The following is a 15,667-nucleotide window of genomic DNA, read 5'->3' on the forward strand; positions in this document are numbered from 1 at the left end:
TCTGAAAGATGTCTTCCTAACCAATGGATTTCAGTGATTCCATATGCAGATGTGTGTACCTACGTGTGCTTTTACTATCCTGTGCGCTTGTACATGTGTCCTTACGCACAGGTGTGCACATAGGTGTACGTGTGGCTGTGCGTGCCTGCACACACATGTACGGACGCCTATACATATAGATGCCTGCGGCTGTGCACATCCGTGTGAACGTACCTACAGCTGTGGGCACACCCACGCACAGGCCTGTCCCCTATGTACACCCGTGGGGGCGACCCCGCCTGCCTGCGCTCACCCGCGGCCGGGGGGCAGCAAAGCGAGAGAGTGGGAAAGAGGGCGGCCACCACCATAGGAGCACCGCGCAGGGGCCGCGATCAGCACTGGGAGGGCGTGGCCAGGCCCCCTGCGGGCCGTGGCTCGAGCACCGCCCAACGGGTGGGCGCGTTGCTGGGGAGCAGCAGGCCAATGGGAGCGCGCGTTGCTGTTGCCCGGTGGCGCGGCGGGCCGAGCCGGGCCGGGCCGGGCCCGGCGGAGCGATGAGCGGGCCGCGGCGGCCCGGCAGCCATGGAGATCCGGTGTGGGGGGCTGCTTTTCAGCTCCCGCTTCGACTCAGGCAATCTAGCACGTGTAGAGCAGGTAGACCCGACCGGTACCGGTGGGGGCCCAGCGGGCCGGGCTGCCGCGCTCCCCGCCGCCGACTACGAGTTTAACGTCTGGACGCGGCCCGACTGTGCCCACACCGAGTATGAGAACGGCAACAGGTAACGGCATGGTAGGGGTCTGAGGGACGAGGTGGCGGCTGGAAGGTTCCCCTGAAGGAGGGGTCCGGGATTCCCCAAGGAAGGGGGCTGGCAGGATGCAGGGGAAGAGGGTTGGCAGGGGGGCAGCTGGGGTAATCCTGGGAGGGGCGGCCTCCGGGGAAGGGGACTGGTGGAGAGGTGGCTGGCAGGGTAGAGAAGACCCGGGAAGGGGTGGCTGGCAAGGTCGAAGAACTGTGGAGAGAGATAGGAAGAGCTAGCAGGGTCTGAGATACCCTGGGAAATGGGGAGTTTGTCATATTTGTGTCCTCCCGATTGGAGGTGCCCTGGGAGGAGGAGGCTTAGGGGGTTTGTGTGTCCGCCCGGGATGTGACAGGCTTCTTGCAGAGCTCTTGGGGCCGGATGAATGGTGAGATTGGAAGGTCCGAGGAGAGACTGGTGGGCCCGGGGGCTGACCCGGCACTGCTGTCCCTCTCCAGGTCGTGGTTCTACTTCAGCGTGCGGGGAGGGGCTCCGGGGAAGCTGATCAAGCTGCACATCCTGAACATGAACAAGCAGAGCCGGTTGTACTCTCAGGGCATGTCCCCCTTCGTAAGGACCCTGCCTGTGCGGCCCCGCTGGGAGCGCATTCGTGAGCGACCCAGCTTCGAGGTACGGGCCCGGGCCTTAGTGCTTGTGCTGGGGCTGGGGCTACCTTTGTTCAGGTTGCGGGGCAGCTCTGGGAACACAGGTACCACTCGTTCTCTGCACCAGGCTGACCTCCAGCCTTCTGTGGCAGGATGGGATGGGCAAGTGGCTGATTTGTATCTTAGCCCTAGTGGAGAGGTTGGGGGAGGTCCAGTGACAAAGCCTCTTCTTGGGGCTGAATGCTTGGGAGAAGAGGACCCAGGATCTGTTCTCTCTGCCAGCCAACTCTGTCTGGGTGTTGCCTCTTTCTGGATGGTTTCCCGTTTCTGTGGTAGGAGAAACCACAGACTAGCCCCTGAAGCGTGCCTGGGACTTCCTTTTCTATTGGTCAGTTGTCAAAGTGGCCAGTAAATGACCGTTTGTGACACGGTGTTGTCAAGAGTTGTCATGAGGGGAGCAGAGGGTGAGAGCCCTGAGAACCAAAGGTGGCAAGAACAGCCACAGGTGCAGGTTTGGTCTCACAGCCGTGTTGAGCTCTTTGGACCTCAAACGAAGTTTGCTGGTTCTAGAATTTTCTGTCTTTGGCCTGGTAGGAGATGCCTGGAAAGGGTCCCCTTGTAGGTGCTCTGGATTGTGCTCACTCTGTGGGGAGGCAATGATCCCTATTTGTGCCCCATGGAACAGGGGCCAGAAAGCATCTCCCCTGACGCAGGAGGGGTCGATGCTCAATTTGGTCCATGCCAGCACCAGGGAGAGGCACGACAGGTAGCTGAGCTCTGCAGCACTTGTGAACTTTGTGAAGTGTGCCCAGCTTAAACAGTTTAACTTCTGACTCCTGATGGCAGGTACAAGGACCACAAAGAACCCTCATGGGTTTTCCAGAGAGCTCTCCATTTCTCTTGTATGTGCCCAAGGACCAGAAGGAACCCCCTGAGTTTTCCAGAGAGCTCTCTGGACATACAGTGAGGCTTTGGTGTCCCTCTGGGGACATGAGTGCTCCAGGGTGAGCAGGGACTGAGGGCTTTGTAGTAAGCAGCCTGGTGTTTTGGGGATCTGAGTGAAGTGGGCTAGGATCTGCTGGAGTGTAGCTTTGATTCCCGTGCAGTTAGACAAGGGCTGCAGGCACTGCCTGATACCTGAGGGAGCCAGAGGAGAATCTAGGGGACTGTGGTGGCCATGGCTACCTGTCCTGTGCTCAGGGGGTGGCTCTGCATGGCCATGGCGGCTGCTTGTGGTACCATGCCTGTGCTCAGCCTCTGCTCCTTGTCTCTCCCAGATGGTGGAGACACAGTTTGTACTGTCCTTTGTGCACCGCTTCCTGGAGCACCATGGTGCCACTACCTACTTTGCCTTCTGCTACCCATTCTCCTACTCGGAGTGCCAGGAGATGCTGGCGCAGCTGGATGGCCGCTTCCAGGAGTGCCGGCACATGTCACCCAGCAGGTGCGACCCTCCAGTGCCCCCCGTTCCCAGCCCTCTCTGCTTGGCTTTGCATCCCTAGTGCAAGTGCAGTGTTGTCTGCAGTGGGCTGCAGAGGGGGTTCCCTGAGTCCCCTGCTCCCCCCACAGTAGCTGCTTGATGCCCCAGCTCTGCACCAGCAGCTGCAGCAGCTCCTCCTCAGCATGTGCTTCCAAGGGATTTCCAGACAGTCCTTTGTTGCTGTGGGCAGAATCTCCTTGGCATTCTCAAGGGCAGGAAGAGGCTGAGGAGGGGCTGTTGCTGCAGCCCTTGATTTAAGGGAGAGGATTCTCAGAGGCCAGGACCTTGTTTGCTTTCTCTCTGTTGGCTGCAGGAACATCCAGACATCTCTCTTCTGCTGCTCCCCTTCTCTGCAAGCTGCCATGGCAGAGTGAGATCTCACTGTTCTGAGTAGCCCCAGTGCTAGGCCCTCTGTGGGTCCTTCTGGGAAGCTCCTCTGCTCTCAAGAGCTTCTTTTCCACAGTCAGAGGAGAACTTAATCCCTGTCTGAGGGGATGAAGGGAGACAGTCGTTCCTGGGTGTTTGCGGATAACTCTGTCCTGCAGCCCCAGAGATGCTCCTTGCCCTGACTCTGGGATCACAAGTACCTTTTCTCAGACAATGGGCGAGCAGTGGTGTATTGGAGGGGATTTGTGATAGAGAGTGATGAGAAATTCCAAACCTGACAGTCAGTTGGCAATGGTCTTAAGGAGATAACATAATATGTGGGTCAAACTCACCTACTGATGTGATGCCATCAACTATTGGGATCATGGCAGGGCTGAGTGGTCCTGGCTGAACTCTCTGGTAATGAGGCCCCATCCTCACTGGTGCACTGGGAGCTGCAGGGTGAGGCAGGGATCTCCACACCACGGTGGTGGTCATGCACTCTATGCACCATCAAACCCTCCAGTCTAAGGCTGGAGGCTAGTCCTGCAGCAGCACCCGACTTGTGCCTATGCTGTGGTTGACCCAGTGCCTACCTTGTTGCCCCTCTTAGAAGAATGGCTGGAGGCCAAGCTCAGGGCTGTAGGTGCAGAGTGTCCCCTGCCCACCTAGGAGCCACCTTTGCTCCTTGAAGGTATCTCCAGCTGCCCAGAGTGAGGTTTGGGCCCCTTGTCCCTCCATGCCCAACCCAGCAGTACACTCATCCCCAACTAAGCCACTTCCTTCCCTGATGGGGAGGCTCTGACCTGTGCATTCCCAGCTGATCTCTCCTCACCCTGCAGCCCCCTTGACTCTGTCTATTACCACCGGGAGCTGCTCTGCCACTCACTGGACAAGCTGCGAGTTGATCTGCTGACCATCACCTCCTGCCACGGCATGCTGGAGAAGCGAGAGCCCCGGCTGGACAAGCTCTTCCCAGACACCAGCACTCCCCGGCCACGGCGCTTCACAGGGAAGAAGGTAAGTGGTTCCCAGCAGACTGTGTGATGGTCTCTGTACCCCAGCCTTGTGTGTCTGACTTGAAAGGTTTCATGGCATAGAATCACGGAGTCATTTTGGTTGGAAGAGCCCTCCAAGATCATCAAGTCTAACTAGCTAGGTCACCGCTAGATCACCACTAAACCATGGCCCTCAGCCTTGACAATCTTTTCAGAGAAGACATTGTTCCTCATGTCCAGTCTAAACCTCTCCTGGCACAACTTGAGGCTGTTTACTCTTGTCCTGTCACTTGTTACCTGTGAGAAGAGGCTGACCACTCACCTTGCGCCAATCTCCTTTTAGGGAGCTGTAGAGAAGGAGAAGGTCTCCCCTCAGCTTCCTTTTCTTTAGGCTGACCACCTCCAGTTCCCTCAGCCACTCTTTGTAAGATTTGTGCTCTAGAGCCTTCACCAGCTGCTTTGCCTTTCCTTGGACACTCTCTAGCACTTCCATGTCCTTTTTGGAGGAGGGGCCCAAAACTGAACCCAGGGTTCAAGCTGCAGCCTCACCAGTGTCCAGTATGTGCATATTATCCCTGCCCTGGTACAGCTGGCCACACTGTTGCTGATTCAAACCAGGATGCTGTTAGCCTTCTTGGCCACCTGGGCGCACACTGACTCATTTTCAACTTGCTGTCGGCCAACACCCCCGGGCCCTTTTCTACCAGGCATTTTCCAGCTATTATCCTGGAGGGCTGGAGCATTGGACTGGATGGAGATTGTGCTGTGGGCACCAACGTCAGGGGTGCATCCACTCACCACCATGAAATCCCCTCTGGCTGCACCGTATATGCATTCCTCTGGGCACAAATTAGTGTCTTGTTACCTCTGCAGCTGCACAGAGCTGGGATGAGGGGCTGCATCTCAAGCTCCTACCAGGAGAAGGGCTCTTCAGGATGTGCTGTATATTGCAGTAAGGCTCATTCTTTGTGGGATCTCTCTGGGCTTTTCCCCCGGTGCACTTCTGTTGCTCCGGTATCCCGTGGAAGCAGCTGCAGAGCTCCTGTCCCCTTGGTCTCATGCCGGGATAACCAGCTTTAGTCTAAGCAGTACCTGGGAGAGGCACCGGGCAAAGAAACCACTGGAAATGTTGTATTCCCACACATGGCACCTGGTTGTGTGCTTCCTGTTAGAGAGCTTGGCTGCTTGTTGGGTGCGGGGGGCCTGGCTACAGAGCAGGAGGGAGCCCCAGGGAGCATTTGACCTCTCAGCAAAGGCCATCAGCACATCTTGGGGCAGGCAGGAACTGCCCCATTGTCACTGTCTCTTTGCCCCAAGGTATTCTTCCTGAGCAGCAGAGTCCACCCAGGAGAAACGCCATCCAGCTTCGTCTTCAACGGATTCCTGGACTTCATCCTGCGGGAGGAGGACCCCCGTGCTCAGATGCTGCGGCGGATGTTTGTCTTCAAGCTCATTCCTATGCTGAACCCTGATGGGGTGGTGCGAGGCCACTATCGGTGAGAGACCACTGGGTCTAGTGGGGTCCAGGCTGGGCTGAGCTCTCCGGGTTTGGAGCCTGATCTGTGTTTGGTGGTGGCTGGGAAGAACCATCCTGAGATTCTGGGTCTGGGGAACGAGCTGAGACTGGTGGATGCAGCAGCCTCTCCCTGCTACCCTCTGATCTGTGTCAGGACCTGGAGGTAGGTCACCTCCTAGATCAGGGCTTTCTAGCTCTGGCGAGCGATGCTGACCTGTGCCTTTGAGGTGCTCAAACACTGACCTGTCCTATCCTTGCTCTCCCTGGGGTGTTGGAGAGAGACCATAGAATTACCGAATCATAGAATGGCTTGGTTTGGAAGGGATCTTTAAAGACCACTTAGTCCAATCCTCCTGCAGTGAACAGGAACATATTCAACTAGATCAGGTTGTTCAGAGCTCTGTCCAACTTGACCTGGAATGATCCCAGGGATGGGATGGCATCTGCATCCCTTCTGGGCAACCTGGGCCAATGTCATACCACCCTCAGTGTAAACAGTTTTTTTTTCTTCTCTCTAACCTGAATCTCCCTTCTTTTAGTTTAAAACCATCACCCCTTGTCCTGTCACAAGAGGCCCTGAAAAAAATCTGTCCCCAGCTTTCTTATCAGCCCTCTGAGTACTGAAAGGCCACAATAACAAGGTCTCCTCTTTCCAGGGAGACCTTATTTCTCTTCTCTAGGCTGAACAACCTCCACTCTCTCTGGCTGTCCTCATAACAGAGAGGTTCTAGCCCTTGGATTATGTTTGTGGCCTCCTCTGGATCTGCTCCAACCAATCACTTGGGTTCTGTCTCACTAAGGCCAGGAAGAAGTTTCTCAGTTGTGTTGGGGAAGAGTCTTTGCCTGCCAGGAGATGTTTTGGCCTCTTGTGCTCCAGGACAGTGCTCAAAGCTGTGGCTGTTACGAGGAGAGGTCATGTCCTTGCAGAATGGCCATTCTGTCTGATGGACCTCACCTCTCTTCCACTTTCTCTGCAGAACTGACTCCCGTGGGGTAAACCTGAACCGCCAGTACCTGAACCCTGATGCTGAGCTGCACCCTGCGGTGTTCGGGGCCAAAGCTCTCATCCTCTACCACCATGTCCACAGTCGCGTCCTGCCAGGCTCTCCTGACTGGAGGACCTTTGTCTCCCCACTCAGCAACAGCTCGCTAAGAACAAAATCTTCCAACCATTCCGTCCACAGCAGCGGCCCATTCCCAGAGGCTGCGCTCTCGGAGCTGGTGAAAGCAAATAACCTCCGGAACTCACCCAGCTCCTGGCATGCCAGCAGCTACTTCAGCCCTTCTCAGGAAGCCCATCTCTCGGGAGCACCAGGCAGCAGAGGCAGGGCTGGCTGGATCCTTCCATCAAGCCACACCGCAGAGCACTGTGAGGAGGAGGCTAGGAGGCCTCTGCCAGCTCCTCTTCCTGAAACCATCCTGCCCCAGGACAGTGGACTGGCCTACTACGTGGATCTGCATGGGCACGCCTCCAAGCGCGGCTGCTTCATGTACGGCAACAGCTTCAGCAATGAAAATGACCAGGTAAGGGAGGGAGTAGGAAGTGATGGGAATCCTGGAATCCCAGCACAGTGAGTGTTGGAAGAGACCTCTGGGGATCATCTAGTCTGAGCAGGTTCCAGAGCAGGTTGCCCAGACATGTGTCCAGGTGGGTTTGGAATCTCTCCAGAGGAGCCTCCACAACCTCTCTGGGCAGCCTGTTTAAGGGCTCCAGCACCCTCACAGGAAAGAATTTTCTCTTCCTGGTCAGATGGAACCTCCTGGGTTCCAGTTTGTGCCTGTTGTCCATTGTCCTTTTGCTGGGCAGCACAGAAAAGAGTCTGGCCTCATCCTCTTACCCCCTGCCCTTTAGGTACTCATCAGCCTGCTCTTCACCTGCTCTTCTTCAAGCTAAACAGTCACAGGCCTCTCAACCTTTCCTCATTACAGAGATGCTCCAGTCCCCTCAACATCTTCAGAACCTCCACTGGACTCTATCCTGTTAATTCCGTGTCAGACAGCACCCCTGAGTGTCCCCAGGCTTGGCACTGGTTATGCTGGAGCAGGTTGAAGAGCCCTGGGCTCCCCACCATGTCACCCATACTCCTCTCTGTGTGCTACAGGTGGAGAACATGCTATTCCCCAAACTCATCTCTTTGAACTCCCCTCACTTTGACTTCATGGGCTGCAACTTCTCGGAGAAGAACATGTATGCACGGGACAAGCGGGATGGGCAGTCCAAGGAGGGCAGCGGCCGCGTGGCTGTCTACAAGGCCCTGGGGATTATCCACAGGTAGGCAAGGCTCAGTTGCTCGCCGTGCAGCCCTGCCAGTGGGTCTGGCCCAGCACTCCACCATCTTGCCAGGTGCAGGGTGTTAAGGGAACCATTTTGTGGGGGCAGCAGAGTCCTGTGTGGCTCTCAGGGTGCTTGGGGCTGGCTGGGAAGGGTGCTGTAGGCAGAGGCCAGGAGACAGCCTTGCTGGGTGCTGCCACCTTCCTGAGCCCACAGGCCTGATTCCTTTCCCTCTAGTACCTCCTGTTGTTCACATCCAGCCTGCAGCTGCTCCGGCTTCCTGTTCTCGCTGCTGTAGAGCTGTTTGTGCACGGTGCTCCAGAAGGAATTCTTCTCTTTCCAGAAGGTGTTCTCCTCTTTCACAGCTGTTTGTGTCTGTATTGAGCTGTAGTTAAAACCTTTTTAGCTGTAACGAGTTCAGATTCCCCAGACTGCCCACGTGAGGTTGCTCTGCAAGATTCCAGCCTCAGCCATCTGTGATTCTGTGAGACAGAATCATGGGATTGTTTTGGTTGGAAGAGACCATTAAGATCATTGAGTCCAGCCATTAACAGCACTGCCAGGTCGCCACAAAACCAGGTCCCTCAGCACCACATCTGCATGGCTGGAAGCAGCCACTCTGGCTCTCCGGTACACCCACAGCCAGTCCTTTCTTTGACATGTGTTTTGAATCCCAGTTCTTTGAGTCATAGAATCACAGAATCATTTGGATTGGAAGGGACCTCTCAAGCTCAGCTGGTTCAACCCCCAGCAGTGAGCAGGGACATCAATGAGAGCAGGTTGCTTAGAGCCCAGTCCAACCTGACCTGGAAAATTTCCAGGGATGGGGCATCTACTGCTTCTCTAGGCAATCTGTGCCATTCTCACCACCCTCAACATAAAAAAAAAAAAAATCTTCCTTCCATCTAGTCTGAATCTCCCCTCTTTCAGTTTAAAACCATCACCCTTTGTACTTTCACAACAGGCCACGCTAAAAAGTCTGTCCCTATCTTTCTTCTTGACCATTTTCTGAAGTACTGAAAGGCCACAAGGACTCTCTGAAGCCTTCTCCAGGCTGAACAATCAGAGCTCTCTCAATCTGTTCTCACCACAGAGAGGTTCCAGTGCTCACACAATTTCTGCGGCCTCCCAGACCTGCTCCAGCAGGTTCATGTCTCTCCTGTACTGAGGACCCCAGAGCTGGACCCAGCACTGCAGGGGGGCAGAATCTCATCCCTCAACCTGCTGGCTGTGCTGCTGTGGATGCAGCACAGGAGAGAGTTGGCTTCTGTGCTCTGAGTGCACATTGCCAGCTCCTGTCCAGCTTTTCAACCACCAGCACCCCCAAGTTCTTCTCCACAGGGCTGCTCTCCATCCTTCCATATTGCAGCCTGGATTTATATCAGGGATTGCCCTGACCCAGGTGCAGGACCTTGTATTTGGCCTTGTTGAGCCTCAGCAGTACTGTGCCTCTGTCCTTGGCACACTTGGTGGCTTCCACTCATTGCTTCTTTTTTGTTCCCTCTTTTATTCTTTCCTCAGCAGATGACAATGTGCAGCACATGTGACACAGGTCACAACCAGAGCTGGGGCTCGATGGCAGGAGCCATGCCTTCTCCCCAGACTCCCCCAGAGACTCCCTGCCTGGGACTGGGGGACACGCATGCTTGGGGTGACCCCAGCTTTGTATTCTGATTTGCATCTGATACGTTAGGTAATGTGGGGCTTCTGTGTTCTTCACAGCTACACGTTGGAGTGCAACTACAACACAGGGCGCTCAGTGAACAGCATCCCTTTGGCCTGCCATGACAATGGGCGTGCCAGCCCCCCACCCCCACCCACTTTCCCCTCCAAATACACTGTGGAGCTTTTTGAGCAGGTAAGAGGTCCCCAGCAGTGGTGGGGGGCAGGTCTGCACAGCCCTTTCTGGGAAGAGACTTTCGCATTCTCTTCTACTTCTGCATCCACGTGTTCCTGTGGGAACCCATGGAGTGGGTTTGGTGAGCTGTGTGAGAAGCAGGGTGCTGTCGGTGTCAGTGCTGTAACCTGGCCATATATCCCAGCCCATACTGGACTGGGAGTCCCTTCACCACTAACCCCAGCCCCAAAGTGTTTTGCCCACTGGCTGAGCTGGAGGCTTCTGCCCTTGGCCTTGGAGGCAGCCCAAGAGAGTCCCTGGTCTCTCTCCACTGAGCATGGGGCTTACTTGCTCCTCTGTTTGCCCCTGTGTCCATGAGCATCTGGCCCTGCATGTGCTGTACACCCAAAGACGTCCCATGGGATCAGTCCTCCTGCCAGGGAGCTCGCTTGAAGCCTGTGCTGGAGGTGAAATGAGCTCTAGGGAGCACCTGTCTGTCTCTGTGCCTCAAGCTCCTGTGAGCTGCTGCTCTGCCTGGAGGTCCCTCTCACTGGTCGCTGCTTGCCCCGGCAGGTTGGGCGAGCCCTGGCTGTGGCGGCCCTGGACATGGCTGAGTGCAATCCCTGGCCCCGCATCGTCCTCTCGGAGCACAACTGCCTCAGCAACCTGCGTGCCTGGATGCTGCGTCATGTGCGCAGCATGAAGGGCGCAGGAGGGGGCCCACGGCGCAGAGGAGGTGCCAGGACCCCCCCCCGGAGCTCCACGTAAGGGCCTGCCGGGTTGAGCGCACAAGAGCTGCAGGATAACGCCAGTTAGAGATGATAAATGAACTCCAAGTGAGTTACCCTGCAGCTAACGATGCCGAGGGTTGTTTGCTTGCTCTCTCACCCCGCTGGGGCCCTGCAGGGTTTGCTTTGTGTGCTGCAGGTGTGGGTGTCTCTCAGCCCCGTGGCATCGGGATGCAGCTAGGTGGGCTCAGGCTGTTGGGGGTTCACCTGGGAAGAACCATGGAATGATTTGGGTAGGAAAGGACCTTTTAAAGATCATCTAGTCCAACTCCCCTGCATCGAGTAGGGACATCTTCAGCTAGATCAGGTTGCTCAGAACCCTGTCCAGCCTGACCTGGAATGTTTACAGGCACCATCTACCATTTCCCTGGTCAACCTGTGCCAGTGTCTCACCACCTTCAGCATAAATGATTTCTTACTTGTATTTAGTCTAAAGGGATGATATGCCTCCCTCTCTTCTGCTTCCCCTCTCTCCCCAGCTTGATCTGATGCTGAATGGGAATGGGTTTGGGACTAGAGGTGAGGAGTAGGAGCTCTGAAGCCACACTGCTGCTCTGAGGCTGCTGGGACAGTGATATGCAACACTGTAGACTGGTGTTTGCTACTGTGGGTGACAGCCCCATGTCACAGAATCGTAGAATCTTTTTGGTTGGACGAGACCTTTAAGATCATCAAGTCCAATCATTAACCCATCACTGTCAGGTCACCACTAAACCATGTCCCTCAGCACAACATGTACACAGCTTTTAAACCCCTCCAGGGATGGGGACTCCACCACTACCTTGGGCAGCTGTTGTAGAACTAGACAACCTTTTGTGGGGTTGTCCAACCTAAACCTTCCCTGACACAACTTGAAGCTTGTTTGCTTTTGTCCTATTGCTTGTTCTGTGTGAGGAGAGACAGCCCCCCACAATGTCTGTGCTCTGTTACTGGGGTCAAGTCTGGGTCTCTAACGAGCTGCAGGGAGCACAGAAAGGACCTCTCCCCACAGAGCTGGGCTGAACCTCCCATTTCTTGCCCCTTCCAGTGGGATTCCCGTCTCTGCCTCAGATAACAGCCTGTCCCGCTCCAGAAGCTTCAGCAATGGCACCAGTGGGAGAGGCAGCAGCCAGCAGGACTCGTCGCAGCTCAAGGCCTCTCCCAGCTTCACCTTTGGCTGCAGCAGCCCCTTGGCTCAGGCCGCCACAGACCAGAGTGATCAGCATGGCAGTACCCAAGCCGCGGCTGTGGGCAGAGGTAAGCTAGGCCAGGGGCTGCTTGTGCGCCTGATCTGGCATCTGTCGAGCTGCTGTGCCAGGCTGCAGCCCTGAGGAGAGCTCCTTGCCAGCATCATGTGTGCTTTGATGTCATAAACATGGGTTTGTGTGCAAGAAGTGTATGTGAGCCACCGCCCCGTTCCCTCAGAAGGGTACTGGATGCCCTCTGGGCTCAGCGCCCTGCTTTGTCCTTGCCTGGCTTCTGCCACCCAGCTTCTGCCAGGAACCAAGAGGCTCAGGACGGAGGCTCGGGACAGTGACCAAGGGGCTTCTGGACAAGCCAGCATGGAAAACCTCTACTCGATTTCCTTTGGCCTCAGCCACTCCCAAAGCATTCCTGAGGCCTGTGGGATACACCAAAGTGCCTTTTCCCTTCCCAGGCACCTGCTGAGCAGAACTTTATCTATCACAGCCCGTGGCTCTGGCAGAGCTTTAATTACTCACTGGGGGTGCTTAGAACAGGCAGTGAGTGCTGGCCAGGGGGTTCCAAGCTGCCAAGGGAGAAGGGCTCAGCGCTGCTGCAGAGCTGGCCCCTTGGGGGTTTGGTGCTGCTGATGATGGAGGAAACACCAATGCTGCAGTCCGCTCTAGGACGGACCCGCAGGCCCCCAGATAAGGAAACAGGGCTGGACTGAGAGCCCCAGTCTGCTGTGGGGCTCTGGACTGGGGTGAGCACTGAGGTATCCAAATGCCCAGTGATTGGAGGTGTGTGGGTGAGGGTCTGCTGTTGGGGTGTGACTCTGGGTGCAAGTCTGAAGCTGTCATGGTGCTGCTCTCAGGAGACGTCTCATTGTTCCTGACTGTCAGCTGGTTTCTTGTGCTCCACCTGTTTCTTGCCTTGCTTAGTCCCTTGTGTTTGCTCTCCAGCACTGTGTAGTGAGTGTTTCTCCTCTGCCATAAGAATGTGGTGGGGAAGAAATAAAATGTTTCTGTTCTTATGGCCATGTTGTAATGCCTGTTCCTTCTGCCGTGCATGCATGGCCTGCCCTAAGCCAGTGAGACACAAGCCCTGGCTGCCAGGGGTTGGGTGACAGTTTGGCACATGAGCAGAAACAGACTGTGTGGGGCTGGAGGGGGAAGAGTTTGTCTCAGTAGGACAGATCAACATTCTGCTGCCCTAGCCTGTGCTTTCTGCTTGCTGGCTGCTGGGTGATATCCACTGCCTCTGGATCTGAGTGTCAGCTGGGACATACCTAGCTCCCGTCACTGGAGTATGGCTCTTCATTCCCTGCCCTCGCCTGGCAGATTTGACTGCTGCATGTCCAGCTTTGCTGCCAGCAGTGCCACTGTTTTCTGAGTGTGAGACCCTGGCAGCACTAGCAATGCTGTGTCTGTGCAGGGAAACATGGCCCAAGAATGCTTTGACCACCCAGCCTTGCCTTACAAGCCTCACAACACTGCCCTTCTGCCTGCTGTCCTGGCATGGTGCTGGGGTACTGGCATGGACTCTTTCCTTCCCCAGACAGCTGGGAAGGAACCAGGAATGCTCAGTTCCTGCCACCAGCCCTCGCATGATGAGGCAGTGGTGAGAAGGCACAGGACGAAGACACTGTCTCCTGGTCCTGTCCTATCCCTCCCCTTCCTCCGTGTCCCCTGCCATGCCCTGAGGGCCAGGGAAGCTGCTGTCTTGCTGCTGTGGCCCTGCAGAACAGCTGTCCCTGGCCAATGGCCTGGTCACACACAGGATGTCCTGCTGCTGGGGCCCTGACAAGTGTCAAGAGATGCATCCCTGTCCCAGCTGTTTCCTCAGAGCCTCACAGGAAGGGAGCCTTTTCCTGGTGGGCTACAGCTACAGCCCTCTGGCACAGTGTGTGCCCAAGCAGTCTAGTGGCAACCCCCATTATTGGAGCCAGTGGCACTGCTGGGCCAGGTCTAGTCTCCCGCTTCCATGTCTGAGGAGCAGCAGTGCCTGGAAGGGGCTAGGGAAGGGAAGGTCTCTGAGCATGGGACCCTGTGGTGACCCTCCCAGCTGCTGCTGGCCTTTGCTGGCTGGAGTTTGTCACACAGTGGTGCTGTTTCAGTTGTGCTGTGTCCCAGGTTAATGCTTGTCCCTCACTGGTACCAGCTGCTGTGTAAAGCAACAACTCAGTGAAATGCTTCTGCACAACACAAAACTGCCCCAGCACAGGCATTGCTGGCAGCTGGCTCCTGTCTGCTCTTGCTTGCAGACTCGTTTGCTGGGAGTTCCATGGCCTCTCAGGTGTTTCCCATGTTGTCCACTCCCAAGAGACACTGTTGTGGTGTCACCCTTGGACAGCTCAGCCATGCCTCAGCCACACCTAGCACATCCTCACACACTGGCTGTGGGTCTCCCTGTGTCTGCTGTCTCGTGCCACAGCCCACCCACAGCACATCTTGGTGAGGGCACTGGTTCCAACGCTTCCCTCCCCCACAAGCACTTGGCCTGTCCATGCTGATTGGCACCACCGTAGCTCTGTGCGCCCAGGGCAGGCAGCCAGTGCCCCTGCCAGGGCTCACCAACCCTGGCACAGGCTGAGTTCTATCTTGTTTGTCATGCAGGGACTCTGTCAGCAAACACCTGGACAGCATCCATCGCTGGCATCAGCCACCGACCACAGGAGGCCCAGCATGGTGCAGGAGAGATGGCAGCACCACTGCAGGTACCACTGGTGGGGCCTGGGGGTCTGGCATGGTCCTGTGTCCCCACTCCAGGGCTTCCTGAGTCCTGGGTGAGGGCTACCCCATGACTCTGCCAGCCAGGCCTGGGAGATGTGGAGCTGTGGTGGAAGTACCAGGACGTATCGGTCCCCAGATCCACCCAAGTGGGGGGCTCAAAGACCCCTTGTATGTGGAGTGGAGACCCCCCCCATTTGTGGAGCTCAGAGACTCATCTGTGGGTCTGAGAACCCCCATCTGTCAAGCTCAGATATGCCCCTATTCATGGGGCTCTTCCAGGAGCCTTTGCTCCATATTCATGGTTTTCTGGGCCCCACCTTCATGTTTCCTGAGCCATGCAGCCCCTCCCCATGTAGTGCTCTTGCTCTGAAGGACCCCCAGCAGCTGTGGGTAACTGCTGCAAAGCCAGGTTCAAACACCCCTGCCAGGCACTGAACCCTCATCTCCCCTCCCTCCAGGTGCTCCCGATGAAGCTGGATGCCAGGAAAGCCTCTGAGCAGCACAGGTAGGTGCTGGCATTGCCCATGGTATGGGGTCACCCTTCAGCCAGCCTTGAGGCTGTGCCCACACTTAGGCAATTAGAGCTCCATGCAAAGCCCTTGCTGCAGGGGAGTCTGAGCAGAGGGACCCCTCCACTGCTGGCAGCCTCCTCAGGAGCATCATGTCAGTTCCCCACAGCCTTGGGGGGGCCCCCATGCGCCCCAGCAGGATCCCTGTACGGAGGAAGGGGACAAGCACCTTCGACAGCACCACAGCCCTTTTCCAGGTGGGGGAGCAGAGCCAGGGCGAGCACCAAACTTTCCAGCCACCACCAGGTAGGGCATACCACAGCCCTGGCACCAGGGCTGCCATAGTAGCCACTCCAGTAGGGTCTGGCACAGGGCTGGGGCCAGCCTCACTACTGATTACAGTCTCTGTTCCCACAGGGCTGTGCCAGGAACACCCCGGAGGGGTGCAGAGTGCCAAGGGACTGTTCCTGTGCCAGGGCAAGGAGCTGCACCCCCAGGTATGGCCCTGTGGTGTTGTGGGGCTGCCACTTTGCTCTGCCATCTGCTTGGGCAGGGGCTGTGGCACTGGGAAGGGGGCTCCAGTCCCTCTATCTTGGTCCCTATGTCTGCAGCCCCTCTCTACCTTGT

General features: G+C 56.4%; 1 protein-coding gene across 1 annotated transcript; it reads left to right on the forward strand.

Annotated features, from left to right (window-relative positions):
* Positions 1-561: 561 nt before the first annotated feature.
* On the forward strand, positions 562-15,040 carry AGBL5 (AGBL carboxypeptidase 5). The gene is made up of 13 exons (XM_054383365.1): positions 562-758; positions 1,235-1,406; positions 2,659-2,825; positions 4,070-4,247; positions 5,543-5,721; positions 6,719-7,265; positions 7,844-8,013; positions 9,736-9,871; positions 10,424-10,614; positions 11,666-11,874; positions 12,046-12,240; positions 14,415-14,515; positions 14,990-15,040. The coding sequence occupies exons 1-13, from the start codon at positions 562-564 to the stop codon at positions 15,038-15,040; spliced, it is 2,493 nt and encodes an 830-aa protein (XP_054239340.1).
* Positions 15,041-15,667: the final 627 nt, after the last annotated feature.

This window comes from Indicator indicator, chromosome 9 (genome assembly GCF_027791375.1).
Source record: "Indicator indicator isolate 239-I01 chromosome 9, UM_Iind_1.1, whole genome shotgun sequence".
Lineage (NCBI taxonomy): Eukaryota > Metazoa > Chordata > Aves > Piciformes > Indicatoridae > Indicator > Indicator indicator.

Excerpts from the sequence above, each read along its gene's own strand:
- AGBL5 (XM_054383365.1), top strand. The coding sequence starts at position 562 with ATGGAGATCCGGTGTGGGGGGCTGCTTTTCAGCTCCCGCTTCGACTCA. Across the intron at positions 1,407-2,658 it reads GTGAGCGACCCAGCTTCGAG|ATGGTGGAGACACAGTTTGT; the intron begins GTACGGGCCCGG and ends TGTCTCTCCCAG. Across the intron at positions 2,826-4,069 it reads CGGCACATGTCACCCAGCAG|CCCCCTTGACTCTGTCTATT; the intron begins GTGCGACCCTCC and ends CTCACCCTGCAG.